Raw genomic sequence first — 18,363 nt, 5'->3', positions numbered from 1 at the left:
ATTGGGTCACAGTTTTGAGCAAAATATTAGTCTGTGTATATTAGAAAGGCTCTGACTGGGATCGTGTGCTCACAATTTCAGTTTAATCCTCTGACCATACATTTTGTCGTTCAATTAAATGTTTCCAAAAAATGCATCTCAAAGGTGCACTAAACGAAAAATTCAAACCGCCATATTTCATAAAGTTACGTGAGATCGCGATCCACTATGGCCTGACTGATCAGTCAGACGAGATAATCGGTCCCATTACCTCTTTTCCAAATAATGACATTCGAATGGAGTTTTGCCGATCACTGACATATCCTCACTGTCTCATGAAACAGGGCATGTTGTTCAGTGTTGCAATCATTCAGAATTATGTACTCGTGTCATTTGTCCACGAGCTGAATCTTTGACTCCATTCAACCCAGTAAGCATCTCGAGAGACAATGACGTGGTGTCCCAGTTATGTGGCTATGCGTGAACATGGTCATTATCTACAACAACAATGACGGATTACCGGGTAACATCAGAATCTCCTGAACATGATTTTGCTTTTACAGCAAAACAAAAATAAAAAAGGTGAAGTGGCATTCTTTACTATTACTTTTCAAATGTTAATGTGTGTCAATGTTGTTATTGAACGTTACAATATAGCACAACTTTGTTTATATGGTGCATTTCACCACCATGACTGGATTGCGGTCAGCCCTTGAGGTTTCTCTGGATAATATAATTTTTTTATAACGGCCATATAAGGCGCATTTTCTCCGAGTGAAGTGAGGATGTATAACAGGGGTGTCAAACTCATTTTTTTTTGCAGGCCAGATTTTAGTTACAAATTCCCTTGTAGGGCCATTATGACTGAAACCATATAAACAAGTCAAGAATAACGGTTTATGCACCTATTGTTTAAGGTACTGTAATGAGGGGTTTGGTAAGAAGAAAATGCTGACGGTATCACTCTTACTTATTTCAAATGAGAATTTGAAATTTTGGTTGAGATTTTCGCAAGCATCATGAAAGTTGACAACTTTGATTTGCTTTCGCGGCCCACATAAAATTATGTGGCGGGCCAGATCTGGCCCCCAGGCCTTGAATTTGACACCTGTGATCTATAAGAATGTAACAATCATCGTTTTCCTTGGCGTGTCAGATATTTTTCCTAATGAAAATGAGCGTGGTGTTTTTTATTTATAGCCACCCCCCCCCCCCCCCGCCCTGTAAAACCTTGATACACTCACACTTCTCTTGAAATGCCTCAGGGGGAATGAGTGTGTGGATTATGACTCCTTTTAAGTCTTGCACTCTGAGACATATTCCTAAGTATCTCCGATTGTTGTGTTGCTTGATTGAGCAAACTCAAAAGTTTCATGAAGAAAGAGTGAGTATGCAGGAAGAATAAATGTGATGCTGGTGAGCGCTCATACATTGTGGTTCCATCCATTCCACTTCCCCTAATTCTGCCAGCCTCGAGGACAACCAGTTCACACTGGGGAGGAGACTTAAAATAGAGGGATGGCGACCATGCGTTTATACTGCCCGAAGAGAGCAAAAGAGATTGAAAAAAAGAAAAGAAAAGAGAGACCAGGGAAGGAGTGAGGCAGCAATCTTTGCCCTCTGGGGGGGGTGAAAATTCCCCGATAACATCCAGGCCAGAGAACAAGGGCACTTCTCCTTTCACGGCTCACAGTGAGGGCAGATAGGACCCAGCCGGCGAAGAAAACTGCATTTGACTGCTTCATCAAATTATAACAATGGCCCCATGAGTGTGAATTCAGAAAATGGCATTGGGGCACTGCAACAGAAACATGCAGAATAGACTGTTGGGATTGGTGTTTGAATTAACTGTGATGACGACTTACAACTTTTAAAAGTGGACTTGTAATGACCTGTACTGCATTTCACTGAGCAAAATAAAATTTAGACATTTACTTCCATTTTTTTTGTCAAACAAAACATTTCCCTGTGATTTTTTTTCAATTGTGCGTATTCAACTATCCATCCATCCATTTTCAGTCCCGCTTTATCCTCACAAGGGTCGTGGGGGGTGCTGGAGCCTATCCCAGCCGTCTTCGGGCAGTTGGCGGTGGACACCCTGAACCGGTTGCCAGCCAATCGCAGGGCACACAGTGCGATGAATGTGGGAGGAAACCGGAGTACCCGGAGAGAACCCACGCAGGCCCGGGGAGAACATGCAAACTCCACACAGGGAGGCCAGAGCTGGAATTGAACCCACTACCCCTGCACTGTGAGGACGACGCGCTAACCACTGGACCACCGGGCCTCCTAGTAAATAATTATTGAAAAGTATTCAGCGATTATGAATCATTTTGTCTCGCCTTGACAGTATCGTGCAAGAACTGCACTCGTTTGATCCTAATTGCTTCAAGAAGCGAGTCATCAATAACAACAACAAAATTACACACAATCAATACAACCCTTAATGATTGATTAGTTCATTATTACGGCCATCCCAAACGGTCAGCATAAATCATAACGCATTTGATTTCAGGTCAAATTACGAATGACTTCCATCCCTGTGCCTTTCACGATGGCTTTCTTTTCGGACTCAAAAATTACAGCTCATTTCCCGTAAATACGACACGGCTCTGATAGTTGCCATTGTTTGGTCCATCAGCAGGGTAGACACTATGACAACCTGACATTTACTGCTGAGCCATGACAATAAAGTGGAATTTTGTGACTGAAGTCGGCGCATATCTGGACTTGCAGCTGCTAGGTCATGTGAAGCAATCAATGTATGCTCAACGAATGAGATAATATGCTCTCAGACTATTATTACAGACCTATCTGTTACGTTAAATATTATTATTCATTCGGTTCACGCTATCATAGCAACACAGTCATATGACGAGCCCATTAGGCAGTAAAATGCTGCCTAATCTTCCAACTGACGTCTTGAAATAAAAAAATAAAAAACATCCACCCCAAACAACGGCCAACAACAACAAACAACAAACCTAAGGATTAATAACGTATTTTTTTTTCGATCACTCTTCATTTCTGTCTTCCTTAATTGTCTTCATAGAAAACATACCCTGATATGAAGCGGAAACTATTCTGACCTTTATCAAATCGCCGTGGGAATTTGTTTTCACGCTCGAGCCCAGTCTGTTAACAAAATGAGGGCAAATCAGTGCCTCTCTGCCCTTGCCAATTCTATTAATTTGGGAAAGCAGCTTGGAGGGAACGTGACCCAGAATAATCACCTTTGCCAAGAGGTGCACTCTGGTTTACTCAGGCTTGATTAATACAAGAGAACTCTATCAGTGATGGGATTTCTTGGATTTCACTAAATACAAGGTCTAATTTGGGCTTTCTTATGGGTTGGGAGAAATAATCGATTTTTAGATGCAATCAGGGGCTTAGCACAAGAAGTCTCGGCCCTCATACATAATCCTCATGAGGGGCCCCCCACCACGCTTTAGTCAACAGTGGTGGGATAGAGGTGGGGGAGGGGGTGAGGGGAGGGCAGCCTTGGCATGTATTTTCCCAATCAAAAACTAACGTGAATTATTGTGTGGTTGGGCATTGGTGTGTGTGTCGGGGGCGGGGCTTCCGAGAAACCGAGAAGTCCGATAAGTTTTAATTGCACAGCGCTTTGAGTTGCATTTTTATGTGCTCTATAAATAAATTTTGATTGATTGATATTTTCCTTGCCTTTTGCAAGCACCTTTATGTTCTTCTTGTCATATGCCAGAGTGGCTGCCTTTACAGCAGCTCCTATATTTTGTTCTTCTACTTCTTCCTTTCATAACTTTGCTGCTGTGAATTGGGAATTTCTCCATTGTGAGACTAATAAAGGTTTTCTTATCTTATCTTATATCCAGTGTCATTATTTGTACTTTGTTGGGATTGCGTTTTGTCCATAAACCTTGTTGTACCATCATTTTATCCGTGTTGAACGGTCTGCGGCTGGATGGATGTAAGGCTTGAGGAGCCGACGATGAGAAGAAAGGAGCGTTAGCGCGTAGCGCCGATGCGGGAGTCGCGGCTTGGAGTTTGAAGCGGATTACGTGGGACAGGAGAAGTGAACGAATCTCTTTTTTCGTCAATGGATGCTACAGCTTCTTGTTGACTTTGAAACTTAGCTTGTAGCCGACGTGTGCACATTTTGAGCATGACGTCTCTGATCCACTGGTTAAAGGACACTTTGATTCTCTCCTCTTTCATCTCAAACTGCTTCAAACAACAAAGCGTGTGACGGAAAAGTGGTTAGGACTGCACGACTGTCCGTGTTTTATGTTATGTGTTGTGTTTATTATTTTACTTTATGTTAACTGTTTTGTTAAGCGCTTTGTTACAGCTGCCGCTGTTGTGAAAGTGCTATATAAATCAGCATGTATTGTATTGTATTGTATTGTGTCTACGTTTGTGGGATCCACTTTATACCTAATTTCAAAACGTTACAGATTGAAAGTGAAAGATATCACTCAGACTGTGCAATAGGGGAACTGGGTATGTATAAATGCACAGACTCCTAAAGGCACACAAATGTCTCCGCAGTTGTGAGCTCGAATGTTGAGTTGCAAATGAGCAAAACCGTGGTGTCGTGATGACATTTATTGTCCACTTGCTAGCACAATAGAGCAAAATGAAGTAAGATGCCGCCTTGGTGAATGTCGGAAACGTCCGCTTTCGTATCCGACCCTGTGATCACAGGTGCTCCTTCGGATTTCCCGCCGCCCACAGCCATTCTCTGCTAGGTAACTACGCTAAGGCGAGTGGAGCATAGCCCGGTCAGGTTGCTCAAAGATGCAGTGTCCAGATACACGTGTGGACCACCTCATTGGCGCCTCTCACTGGGGCGGTCTTCAGCTATCACCCGCCCTCAACACCACCATTTTGGACGATGGCTTTCGGAATCTCCCCCTCCGCGTCTCTGTTCCCACAAACTACCGTTATTGTATGGGGCGCACTCATTATTACACTACTATCACCCGCTATTAACCCCAGAGCCAAAATTATGGACATAGTAAACATTCCTCCTGGTCTTCTTGACTCTCTTCCACCATCTATGTCCCGGCTCATTGTCCACATGGGGACGAACGAGACAGCGCGTTGACAGCCGGAGTAGACGAAAAGAGACTTTCATGCCCTCTTTGCCTTGCTGAGAACTTGCGGGCTGTCGGTCTGGATAAGCGGCATTCTACCGATGCTATCCCGCAGCATCGCGCGCTTCAGTCGTCCTTTAATACCCGAATACATGGCTCCAACGCACTTGTGGGCATCTCGATTTTGGTTTTATTGACAATTTTAACCTGTTTTGGAATCGTCCTTCTTTTTACCAGTCGGATGGTGTTCATCCAAACTTTGCTTGATGCTAGCTGCCAACATGCCCCACGCAGTCATCAATTCCACTCTCTGCTAACTCTTGTTAGCAAATTAATCAACCCGTGTCCCTGCTTCTACTTCTCCCCCTAACCACTGCAATAATCTTACAACACCCAACTACAGGGCATTACCAGATGCTCTCAGCACTATCCCCCTCACTAGCTTTGCATACAGGCCCCGCTATCAATACCACCCCCGTCAGACAGTTTCCCCATTCAAACTGTCAGAGGCAGACACTGCCCCCCTCCCCCCCACAAGCAAACAACGCGGTTTCAACAGTGACAATCTTGTACATGTTAGCACTTCCCATTCCCGCAACCTGATGGTAATTTACGGCCTGTCCACATTGGTGTGTTCTCTGTTGTTGACCTGGCTGTGTCAGACCACTACGGTGTATATTTTAACATCACCAGTTTTAATCATCATGATCCCCCCCCCCGTGAGAACAGTCAGGTAGATATTAAGTCATGGATGGCAGAGAATTTCCTTCAGCTCAATCAGGACAAAAATCAGGTTTTAGTTATTGGCCCTGAAGATCAGAGAGAGAAACTTTTATCCAAACGACAATATCTTAAACCCTCACAATGCGAGAAGAACTTGGGCGTCATTTTTTACTCTGAGCTTAGTTTAATTCCTCATATTAAAAATATAACTAAGATTGGTTTTCATCATCTCAAGAATATAGCCAGAGTCCGCCCGTTTCTCCCTCAGGCCAACACGGAAGTGCTGATGCATGCTTTTATTTCCAGTCACTTGGATTACTGTAATGCCCTGCTCTCCGGTCTTCCTAAAAAGAGCGTTTTAAGCATGCAATTCCTCCAAAACTCAAGCCGCACAAGCCATGACAAGGACCAAATGGTGGGAACACATTACACCAGTTTTAAAATCGCTGCATCGGCTCCCTGTTTGTTTTAGGGTTGATTTTAAAGTGCGTTTATGAGTTTTTAAGTGTCTTAATGGTATTGGGCCATTTTATTTATCTGACCTGTTTTTATCACATCAACCATCGCAGATCCTGAGGTCCTTTGGCACTGGCCTTTTAATTATTCCCAGGGTGAGGACCAAAACACATGGTGAGGCTGCATTCAGCCATTTTGGTCCCCAGCTATGGACGAGCCTGCCAGAGAACATCAGGTCTGCAGAGACTGTTGATGTTTTTAAGAGGAGGCTTAAGGCACATCTTTTTAGCTTGGCTTTTGAATAACTTATTTACTTTTTTAAATTCTTCGAATTTAAGCCTCTTTACTTATTTTATTTACCGTTTTTCTTAAGAGCCAGTGCTTCCTCTTGGGTGACCTCCACGCTGGGAGGTGTGGTTGCTGTCCACTCAGTGTGGATCAGTTCCCCTTGGGTGCTTTTTTTCCCCACATATGGTTTCTGTGTGCCTCACCATGTCTTTTTTTTTTTTAATATCATGGTCATCAGAATATGTGTGCATGTTGTGTGTGCGTGTGCGTAAGCATAAGCATGCATGTGGGAATATATATCCTTCTATGTTGGGGGAGGAGGAGTCCTCTTTTTATGTTGTTTTTTTTGTTGCACAGCACTTTGAGTTGCATTTTTATCTATGAAAAGTGCTATATAAATATAGTTTGATTGATCGATTGATTGATTGACATGATGTTTCCACCTATGAGGGACCCAAATAGATGGAACCTCAATGCATCATCACCATAACACAAAATGGAGAGCTGTGACACATGTCCTGTTGACTAGGCAAAATGTTTGTTGTTGGAAATTGGAGGTGGAGAGGCCAGCGAGCTCAAGCTCTTTGACTGCGCAATCCGGGAAAACAAAACCCAGCATGGAGAAATGCACACTCTCATACAAGCACACAAATGTCTTTGCAATTGTCAGCTAGAATGTCAAGTCGCAAATGAACAAAATTGCTTTTTACTTGTGGCAACAGAGGAAGCCTGTTAGCCTGTACATTAGCCCTGAATCATTTCCATGAAACATTTTGGACAAACCCCATCGCTGCAATATCCACATTGACTGATTGACTTATTTTGTTCCAGGTTCTCTGACTATAAAAATGTATTTCTCTCATGATTATTTGATTTCTTTTCCCTCCTTCTAACAGTGGCTTTGTTGCTTTGAAAAACAGGATCAGTGGTGTCAAATTAAGCCCCCCACAGTAGATATCTTGGATTTAGGAGAAATATATCACAGAGCAAATAGTTGCTTGCAGAGATCTTTGAATTGCCTCTGCGTAGAAGGCCTTTGGGGAACGAAGGGTGAATGCAGTGTAAATAAATAAATAGATTGTGGTAAGGCTGAGCAGCTGCTGGTCTAGCTGTGTAACAGGAGACTTGCTGCACTTGTGAACTTCGCCTTTGACACAGCCCCTGTCCCCCAAGGCTCAGTGCTTGGCCCCCTCCTCTTTCTCTCTTACATGCTTCCCCTTGGTCACATCATACGCCACCATGGTCTCGATTTCGACTGCTATGCCGATGACAGCCAACTCGACATCTCCACCAAAATCCGTCACTGCTGACATTCATTCTACCATCATCAACTGCCTTATCGACATTAAAAAAAATGGATGCAGACCAACTTCCTCAATCCCAATTGCAAGAAATTAGAAATCCACATCATCTGCCCGATAGCACTTCAAAATTATTGCCCTGATTTCTCACTTTCTATTGACGGCACTACCCTTCCCGCTTCTACCCATATCCGTAACCTTGGCGTCATCTTTGATCAGTCACTCTCATTTGAAACCCACATCAACCACATCACCAAAACTGCCTTTTTTCACCACAAAAATGTCACCCCTCTCTCTCCTTCATCTGCTGAAACACTGATTCACGCCTTAATCACCTCATGCCTCGACTACTGCAATCGCACTCTTGAGGGTTTACCCACCAAAACCCTCAACAAACTTCAATACATCCAAAATTCTGCTCCCCATCTGCTCACCCACTCCCGCACCAAAGATATCCCCCAGTTAATATGAATATTGTATTATTTTTCCTGTTCTTTTTGTTTTTTGTCTTTTGCTTTGTAAAGTGCCATCGTTTGTTTGGAAGCACTATACAAATGAAAGAATAAAAAATGAGCTTGCTGCATTACAAAGAGCTTCAAGTGCGAGTGCGAAGAATTTGGCATCCCATTGCTATTGCCACTCTGTGCACAAGGTCCTCACTATGGTGAAAATGACCCTCGTGCGCAAAAACATAAGCAAGGTCGCAAAGAAAAAGAGCTATAAAAGGCTCCAATAACCTCAGAGCAGCACAGTCAAATCTCTGTTTTTATTGCATCCGACGTCACAATCACATCAGTTACCACTAATGCGGGCAAGAGATGCTTTTTCTCATTTACAAAGTACTTTAGTCAAAAGTGCCTTCCTGACAAATGCCCAGTTTGTGGCAAGGTCCATGACAAATGGTAAATCTGATCTACTGGAGAGGCAGTATTGATCAGAAAAAAAAAAAAATTAAAAGTGCACTACGTGAATCAAGATGGGGCTCTGTTTTGTTAGGTTCATCCCTCTGTGCTTTAAGGACGTGTTCAGAGGGAGGGACGCACACAATGTGGAAAGTAGACCAAACTGAAACGATGCTCAGGAACGCAATCGGGCCGACGGCTGCTTGCACCGTGGTGAGACCCTGGACATTGAGATTTGAACGTGTGCGTATGTATGCAGTAACATGAATGCCAGGTTGTCACAGCCCCACGCCTGAGGCTCTGCATATGTGCTTGCTGGGTAGAAACGATCCCTCTCTGATGTCCTGCACATTTGCATCACCCGCACCACACGCCGCCGCTCTTAAATGGACACGCTGTAGGCTCAACCGATGGCAGGCAAATAACAGAGAGAACTATTCTGATTTTGAAATCTAAATTGCGGTTTAATGAGGGCATGTTTGATAAGGTTTAAGTCAGCGGAAAGGCAACATCTAGTTCTCACTCAGTGACGGTGGGAATATGAGTCTGAATGGTCATCTGTTTCTATATGTGCCCTGCGACTGTCTGGCGACCAATTCAGGGTGTAGTCCGCCTTTCGTCGACTGGGAGAGGCTTCGGCGCCCCATGAATCTGAGCCGCATAAGTACTGTAGAGAATGGAAAGTTCTTTTCCACCACGAGAAACTCAAACTTAACAAAAGTATCGATTCAAAACAGATTGCAGTCATCCTTTGGTCAAGGTTCCATCACTTTATGTGTCTGTTCACCGTAGTTTCGTGAACTGCCCCTACCTGGATGGGAAGGGGTGTTGAAATCAAACTGCAATTTTTTTCTGCCTGTGACCTGGTGTCAGAAGTGGGTTAATATTATCAACTTAAACCTCACAGAGTTGCATCTGTGAAGTTGCAACAGCTCCGTAAACGAGCGCTCCGGCCAGTACAATGTCCTGCTTTTGAGAGAAGGGCACAAATGAATCCATGCTAGTTTGTTTCTGATGCACCAATTCTAAAAGCGAGGAACCTCTCTTGCCATTTTGCACACCTTTCAGATGGCTATTGTTTATTCATGAGGTTGTTGAAAATGCATTTATGTACAAAACTTCATGTTCCAACACCCATGAGAGGCGTTGTCATTTCTGTACATGTAAATAAGTTGTGTTTTTTTTTACTCCACTCTTGTGCTTGGCAACAGTGCGGATTCCAGCAGGAAATAGCATACGCGTCTTCCGTCGTACGCTTTTTCAAAGGGAGTGCCAGTTGTGGTCCTTCTGGATTCAACAGACTGCGGTGCACTGGGTATTTATGACGTTGGAGCTTACAGACGCGCAGGCATCTCCAGAGGATAGAATCTCAGAGAAGCAGCACAACCTATTTCACTGCAAATTAGGTTAATCATACTCCAGAGAGGCCCAATTGCTAATAGCCCTCATAGACGCTATTAGGGTGGCACCTAAATTACATGAATACGGGAAGATCAGCGATGCCAGCTTTACGCCTCGACATCTGCGAAGACTTCTAACTGGCCGTATCAAAAGCATTCATCTCTGACCACAGAAATCGCCTTGATCAGAAATGTCATTTGGTTCTTAAGGGTCTTAAAAAATTGGTTGAGAGGCAGACTGTACCCTGGACAGACCATCTGTCAATCAGAAGACGGACTCAGAGACAGAGGACCATTCGCATACTCACATATGGGCAGTTTCAAAGTTCTTGGACCAAACGTGTTTTTGGATATCTAGAAGGGAGCCGGAATCAAAACTTGCTTTTATGGGGGCAAAATCGATCCTCATCAGTTTGCTTGGAAACCCATCGTGCTCTTGTGGAAGCTGAGCATCTATTCAAAGTAGCATGCAAAGCATTCATCTCACTCTCCCAACTTTCTTTTGTTCTTTCCTGCAACTAAATGGCTTCCTATATTTAACTATCCTTTTGATGTGAAGAGCTGCTTACAGCGCCCACTTGAAAGGCAACTGGTGTCTGCCAGCGATATTTTTGCAGTTGCATTGCGCTGTATATTCTTTCCAGTGGTGGGAGGAGAGATTGGTGTGGGGAATCTTGACCACGGAATGAGCATGTAATGTGCCTAAGAAAGCTAATAATGATTAATGGAGGATTCATCTCTGCTGGTAAAAATCTAACTACATGACAGGTTCCTCCGAATCACTTCTACAACTATGTTGAGGATTTTCTTTGTCTGTCTGTCTTTTTGTTCTGGATCTTTTCCTTAAAAAGGAATATTTTTGATATATTAAACAAATATACATATTTTTTAAACAAACAAAACGATTCCCAAGTGACCCCATTTATAGCTTGCGGTGTACTTTTTAAATGCACAATCTTGTGTCTTTGATACAATCGTGATCTTGTGTTTTTCCTGAGGAGAATGACTTCAGTAATGAGGAGCTCGTAGTTTGTTTACTTCAGTTTTTGTGTTCAGTCGGATACAATGTGATTGACAGCTGTGTAAGAAATATTTGGAGACTGATGTCGGCAAAGACAATTGGGTTCATGTGACTAGCTTCATTATGACAGGGGTACATTCTATCAAGTCAAAAAATAATGACAGTATTTTCATTAACTGGAAATTGGTAAACTGCACCTCTGATTCATCTGTCCAAACCCATGGTCGTGAAGTACTTGCACGTTACCTATTAAATAAGCATCATATGTGTGTCTCCAGAGAACATAATTTCCCCGCGAGGTTAGCTGTGAGATGTTCAGTATTGTCATGCATGCATACAAGTGACCTGCCATTCGATCTGAGAGTAAATATCGAATTGCTGGTAGGTCTCATGTATCACGAGTAAACCTGTTACCAAAAACATAACACTTCATTAAGTCAAAGTAGGTGGTCTGGTCTTCATTTGACTCCCTCCTATCTTTGCTCTTACTAGACAACAAAGAAGGCATCCATTAATGGTGTTGTTGTTTTCACCCGGCAATTAGCCAGATAATTGTGCGTATGTGGGAGTGCGTGTGCTCTCACAGGTGGGGAGCGGACCCAACCTCGTGTCAAAAGCGCTGCTTACGCCGTTACATTGGCGACCCCCAGCGTTCGGATGATGTATTGTTCACTCAAACGAGACACATAATAATAATACAGTAATACTAATAATTTAAAACACATGAAACAGATATACATATGGTTTGAATATAGAATGAGAATATTTATTCCAAAGACTCTAGCAGACTATACTGAAGTATTAATAGAGAGCTGCCATAAATCATTATATCCTCAATTGGAGCGACGTAGTTTGAAAATCAAGGGTTATCGATCAGAAGAGTGAAACGCACATTTTCAAATCCACTCAAACATTCAATAGAGACATATACTGTGTTTTACATATATATGTGTTAATATATACTGTATTTTTTTTATCGAGTCTTACCTGCGTGCGACACTCCGTTTTATCCGCATGTTCTCCTTCTCAAATGCCGAATTAGTCCATCGGGTATCTTCCCATTTAGATTAGCGTTCAACCAAAATCGAGAGCGGCTAACGACACTCAAGTGACGGACTTTTCTCCATCTAACGGTGACGCCAACATCATTTAAGCCATATCCACTGAGCTGGCGCACATATAATTCCTCCAGCGATGCCAGAAAACAACCTCTAACTTATTCTACTTGGTAATGATCTTCAGAGTAGACGGGATGGGGGGCTTGGTAGGCATTTGGGGAGGCTAATGGGCGTGTGTAGGTGGGCAGGTGAATCGGAAGCCAAAATTCGAACCCTCAAACTTTGCATTCATTTCTTCACCCCCTCTCAAGGCGAAGAAGACTAAGAGAGAACAAAAAAACAAGAGATATAGTCGGCATCTTCGCCTGCTCTCTCTCTCTTTCCTACATCGTTGTCAGGCTGATATACGTCCAGAAATGTTGACAAACAGCTGGAGAGAAGTCGTCGCGAGTTAGGCGCCCCAAGCATCTCTAAGAAGGGGGTAACATCTCTGGTTGGGGTAACATCTCTGATTGAGAGATAGAGGAAGAAAAAAAACCAAAGAAAAATAACCAAAATAAGAATAAGGAGGGGTGGCGAAGGAGGTGGTTGCGGTTGTTTCCGTGGAGTTGGAGCGAGAAAGAGGATGAGAGCGTGTCGGTGGAGAAATGGAGCGAGAGAGGAGAGAAAGAGAGAGAGTCAGAAAGAAAGACAGCTCCGTCTCCTGCCGCCGCTCGGCTTCTTCTCTGCCGCTGACAAACGAGCTGCCTGCTGAGGCTCGCGCCTCCGTGACGTCATTTTAAAGTCGAAGATGTCACGCGTCTGAGCCTGGCACGTCAAACGAGAGCGCACACACACATGGCACATGAGGGGCGTTTCCTGAATCACTGGAGGCACCAAGCAAGACCGACCGTGGACCTTCTCTCCCCCCTTTCCCCCAAAAACAAAGCACAATGGAAAAGCAAATATGGTTTATCTAACTATTGACAGAAAAGCCTGCTAAGTAAACATGCCTGCACCATTATGAGGTTATCGCTGTGTGCGATTGAAATGGACCAATTTTAGATATCTCTTGCTGGCCCGACTACCCGCCAGCCATCAACAGCTAGTAGGGTCTTTATGCCAGGGGATTCCCAACACTTGGTCACGATCAGAATAAGTTGAATCTTGGACGACAAGAGTAATGTTTTGAAGGGGCACGCCGGATGAAGAGAGAGTAGTGTGACTTTTGATCACAGAAGAATTAGTCTGAGAGTCTTCGGTGGAAAAGATCACCTCAACGTTGTAAATGCGCTCCTTTTCACTTTGTGGACAAAGAGCACCGCACAACAAATGTGTGTCATGATTCGGTTTGGGACCAACAGGTGGCACTGTAGGGCTCCAACTGCAGCTGCACACCTGTTGGTCATTAGGTAATCAGTGCGTTAAAAGGACTCCCACCCCTGCCACTCATTGTTGGGTCATTGTTTGCTCTTTGCGACTATCATGTTCGTTTGTTGCTGTTTGCTTGCAACTGTCATGTTTGTTTCTGTCATGGTTCTGTTCCTGTTAGTTTTTTGCCACAGTCATGGTTTTGTTTTGCTACTTTGGATTAGTTTTGGTTGTTAGCACTTTGTTTGTTTTGGATTTAGTTTTCTCTGTTTTATTACATATAATTCGTCAAGTTCACCCTGCTCCTCCCTCCTGCCTGCTTTTTGGGGTCCACCACCACCACGCAACGTGACAATGTGGTGGCATGGTGACAAACCACCGGAGAAGATTCGTTGAGTGCCAAGTGTTACAAGAACATCAGGTATGGTTTTTGTGTGTGGTAGAAATGGCACATTTGTGTTAATCAACCTTTGAAATTATTGAAAGGATCGTCACAATAGTTTGGATTTGAAGGACGGTAAGCATTTTTCTCTGTAAACTGGAGTGAAGGCCTATGGAAAGGAAGACGTTATGCTCATAAGATTTAAAATATTGGGCCGATCGTTCTCGTATTTACAGCGCTTGGAGTTGACACAAGTAGAGAGAGATGTTCACATAAACTTTGAAGATCGATGACAGTTTTATGAGATTGGGTGATGAATCTTGTTTACATTCAGCATCCTGGCCATGTGGTTGCCATGCAGTGGGAAGTTGTAGGTTTCGCTGGGTCCTATATCTGCTTTAAGATCAATAAGACTGTGTCCAACCTCTTTTTATAAAGCGCGACCAACTTTGTGACCGTTTAGGTACTGATATGCCTCAGAGCTTTTCAAGCAACAGAGTTTGTAAAGTAGTTAGACATGGGACATTTCCTTTCAAACCCCCGCCCCCCCATCACCCCCACCTCCAGTGACCGTGTGAGTGGTAAGAGTCGTCCACTTCGGTGAATCCATCAGCCAGGCTTCTGGTATTCAGGTGGACGGTTAGTAAGCGGATGGAAGGCCGCATGCATTGTTCGATCCTCGCCAGTGGGAAATGGTTTACATATTGTGAGTAAGTGTTCAAGTGAAGACATTTTGTGTATATATATTTTTTAATTGGCGGACATTGACAAGTTAGCCTGGACAAGGCTGGTATGCTCAGGGAGACATTTTACCAAAGGCATACCGAGGCAGATGAGCACAGGCAAGCTGATTCGAGGTCGGCTGTTGTCGCCTGAGTGTCCTCCAGTTAGCCACGCTTTTCCAGCAAGCACCGGAAGGATTAAGGCGTATACTGTAGTGATACCGTAAACAAAAGCCTTGTAATGGTCAGATTGACTGATTTAATCCCTCAATGCCGCATAATCACTGATCATGCTAATTTTCCCCCTTTCTCTCCATTGTAAATCATTTGCTATTATTTTACCAGCATGGTGGCGTAAACAAATAAGTCACATGACGTCCAGTTCTCCAAAGGCCAATATTAGCTGTCTCTCAGGCACCCGTCACAAATTGAAAGTGTCCCTATGTACATATTTGAGACAAGAAAATACAGTTTGATGTGATGCGCAATATGTGTTTACAAAAATAAAATAAAAAAACGATTCTAATAAAAAAGGAAACCAACTGTTTTATTGTTAAATTGTCATGTTTTTATTGCTTAATAAAACCCTTGCATCAGGTACCTGGGATTAACCAGAAAAAGATTGCTCCTCTGAATTACAAAATTGCTCTTCAAGTGAAGTAATTTAGCAGAACTACTCCGCAAAAAGCATAATTCTAATCCCGCAAGGGGAAATTCAACTCACGCGCTGCTGTTTATTTGTGTGGCACACCGCACATAGAACCGGACGAAACATGTGCAAGCATGCAAGTAGAGGTGTCAGAGCAAGAGGGGCATGCAAATCGTGCCGTGCAGCTTGAGTTTGGGCGAAAGGCCAGTGCCTTGCTTAAGGGAACCTCGACAGTAGTCAGGAAACAGACTACCATCTCTCCAACAACTACTTGCCATTTTACATTTTTGTCCGGAGCGTGACGCAAACCATTTTTTTTTCTTTTTCACATCCTATCACATATGTACGACCACTCTCTGTAGTGGCCAGAGGACTAAACCACACTGTCAAATTCTGGCTGAGTTAAAACACAATGACAGTAAAGCATAAGTAGCCCGATAATTGAATGCCCGGTGGCAACACTGGACGAACACAAAAAAAAAAAAAAAAAATCAGCCAAACTTCATTTTACCAGCAAGCTTATTGCACACAAAATGGAACATGTTTTGAACCATATTCTATTATAATTTCTAAATATCCAAACCCTCAAATCATCAGTAACCCAGTAATCCTCAAACAAATTGCCTTTGTTTGCAGCAAAAAAAAAAGAAAAGAAAAAAAATCTGCAATGTTTTGAAAGTAGGATATCTGCCTTGACTCAAAAGTTGGGAAACACCGCACTAAACATTGACATTTACCTTGTTTTTTTTTTTCCAATTCGGAAATACTGTATATTTATATGTAGTCATTGAGTAGTTTGCACATTTGCCTCTAATTTATGAGGTTGTAGATTGCCGGTATGTTAGGCCTGTCTCTCTCACACACACACACACTTTTATATATATGTTTTGTATTTGATCATATTAGATGTTGGGGTACTTATTTTGTACAGTATTATGGGTGAACAAAATATATATACACATACATATATATATATATATATATATATATATATATATCGCAGCAGTTCAGACTGTAAGATCTTCCTGCTGGGTTAGATGAAAGTAGATGTACAGTCTGATCCCAGACCTCATGTCAAACACAGATGTACCCTTTTTGGGCTTTTGATAGTTAAAATAAATTTATAATGAGCATTATTCACAGTTTGTTTGCTGGCTGTTTGCTCACAGTAAAGCTGAGTCAGCGAGAGAAGGTGGCTGCCGTTAATGTCAGTGTGGGATTCAAAAGTGCAAGAAATAATTTGTACGCAGGTTGAAGCCTCCGCTGCTTCAAAGGTCACCACTTTGTGCAGGTTTTTTTTTTTGGGGGGGGGGCATAGCTAAAAATAAAGGCCAGCCAAGAACAGTGAACACAAAATGCCTCAAGAAAAAGGGTAACATGGCGCGTACCCGGGATATGTGGTGATGTCAGACTTCAAAAACACTTATACATCAGGATCAATCATATCACGCTGAGCATCACAATGTCTGAGCTGAGTTTTTAAGTTGTTTCCCACTCATAATCGTAACCAACGGAATGGTAAAGTGAAGGGGGCTGAAGTTGGGAGGGTTACTTATTCTACCATAATTCCCGTGCGACATGAATGCAGCATTAAACTGTCACCCCAGAGGCTTGTTTACATATCTGTACTACAAGATGTCAGCAGTAGGCAAAATCCATTACCTCACACACACGCACACCAAAATCACCCATGACAAGATCAACTCTTGCGTGAGAACAAGAGAGAATGTGGCGCCTTTCTTGTAAAGCTCCAGGTCAAAGTGTCAAACCAGTGAACGCATCACACCTGCTTTAGCCGTTGCGACTGCTCTAGCCTTTTCTTCAGCAAAGCTATTTTTTGGGACCCTGGTTCTTTTATGCTTTTGCTGGTGCTTGTTTTTACACAAAACCGAATCAATTATACATTGTGGTGGTTTGTTGAAGTTTCAATTGTACAATTTCTGCAAATTTCATGTCGTGTTATTTGTTAAAAAAACAAAAAAAAAACAGAAAATTAAATGATTAAATCATATCTTCCGGATGCACACATACTAATAATCGGACCAAATTTGAGCATTTTTAAGCCTTTACCATCAAAGTCAACAAAGATTGGATGAACGACTACTTTTTCTTCTTTCTGTTTTCCGGCAGTCTGGCGCAGGTCAGTCTTGGTACCACAACAGAAATGGGGAGGAGACTCACAATTTTCAGTGGAGAGAGTATTTATGAGTTTTGCTGTGTTGGTCAGTACCGTACATAAACACACTAAAACAAGAGACAGCACATATGTGCCAATATTCATCATCATCATCATATCATCATGTGTGGGATTTCCCACCTTTAAAAAATGGTATCAGTCTACCCCGCTTTGGTAGAAAAGTACTTCAGCCAGCTTTACTTGTCGGTGTCTTTGTGGGTAATCACCCACACGCCATATCACAGGGAAACTCTTCATCCTTCCATTTCTATACCGCTTATAATCACGAGGGTCGAGGCACAGTACGCCATGGACTGGTTTCCAGCTAATTCAAAACAACCATTTGAACTCATGTTTACTCCTGTTTTATGGATAATTTAGAGACTTGAATTAACTTAAAAAGTGTTTTTCCGGAATGTGAGTGAAAGCCGGAATACCCGGAGAAAACCTATACAAGCACGGGGAGATACACATAGGAAGGCCGCAGCTGAGATTGTAACCCCTAACTCTCACAACTGTGAGGTAGACGTGCTCATAATTCGTGAGCTGTGAGATTCCTACGAGTACTCAGGCTTCCACCATAATTAATTAAGTTAATTGGCCATTCTCAGGATCCCTTTTTTGTTGATGCAGTGTTCACGGAATATGGTCCCACATGTAGGGTTGATCTTTTTATCATTTCATATTACCAGGGTAGCAAGGTGGGAAGAGGTAGAAATATTTTGGGGAAATAAATTGATGCTCTTATTTCCCCCAAATTTTTCTACCTCTTCCTTTATTACCCACGCCATTGCCGTGTGTAATAAAGGAACCGCCTGTGTGGCTGAATTAGTATTACCACCACATATGTCAACTTGATGCTTCATGTTTCAAGTAAA

The 18,363-nt window shown here is 42.8% G+C and overlaps 1 protein-coding gene across 1 annotated transcript in view; it reads right to left on the bottom strand.

Annotated features, from left to right (window-relative positions):
* Nucleotides 1-12,913, bottom strand: part of ajap1 (adherens junctions associated protein 1) — a 42,799-nt gene extending 29,886 nt beyond the window's left edge. Inside the window, exon 1 of the mRNA XM_086107861.1 lies at nt 12,136-12,913. Within this exon, the coding sequence (XP_085963987.1) occupies nt 12,136-12,164 (29 nt within the window). The 5' untranslated portion in view covers nt 12,165-12,913. The remainder of the gene's footprint in view (nt 1-12,135) is intronic.
* Nucleotides 12,914-18,363: the final 5,450 nt, after the last annotated feature.

The sequence above is a fragment of the Hippocampus guttulatus genome, chromosome 1 (genome assembly GCF_054856545.1).
Source record: "Hippocampus guttulatus isolate MCC_2025c chromosome 1, RoL_Hgut_1.0, whole genome shotgun sequence".
Lineage (NCBI taxonomy): Eukaryota > Metazoa > Chordata > Actinopteri > Syngnathiformes > Syngnathidae > Hippocampus > Hippocampus guttulatus.
The sequence above is the reverse complement of the archived record's forward strand: the minus strand, read 5'-3'. Positions and strand labels throughout refer to the sequence as shown.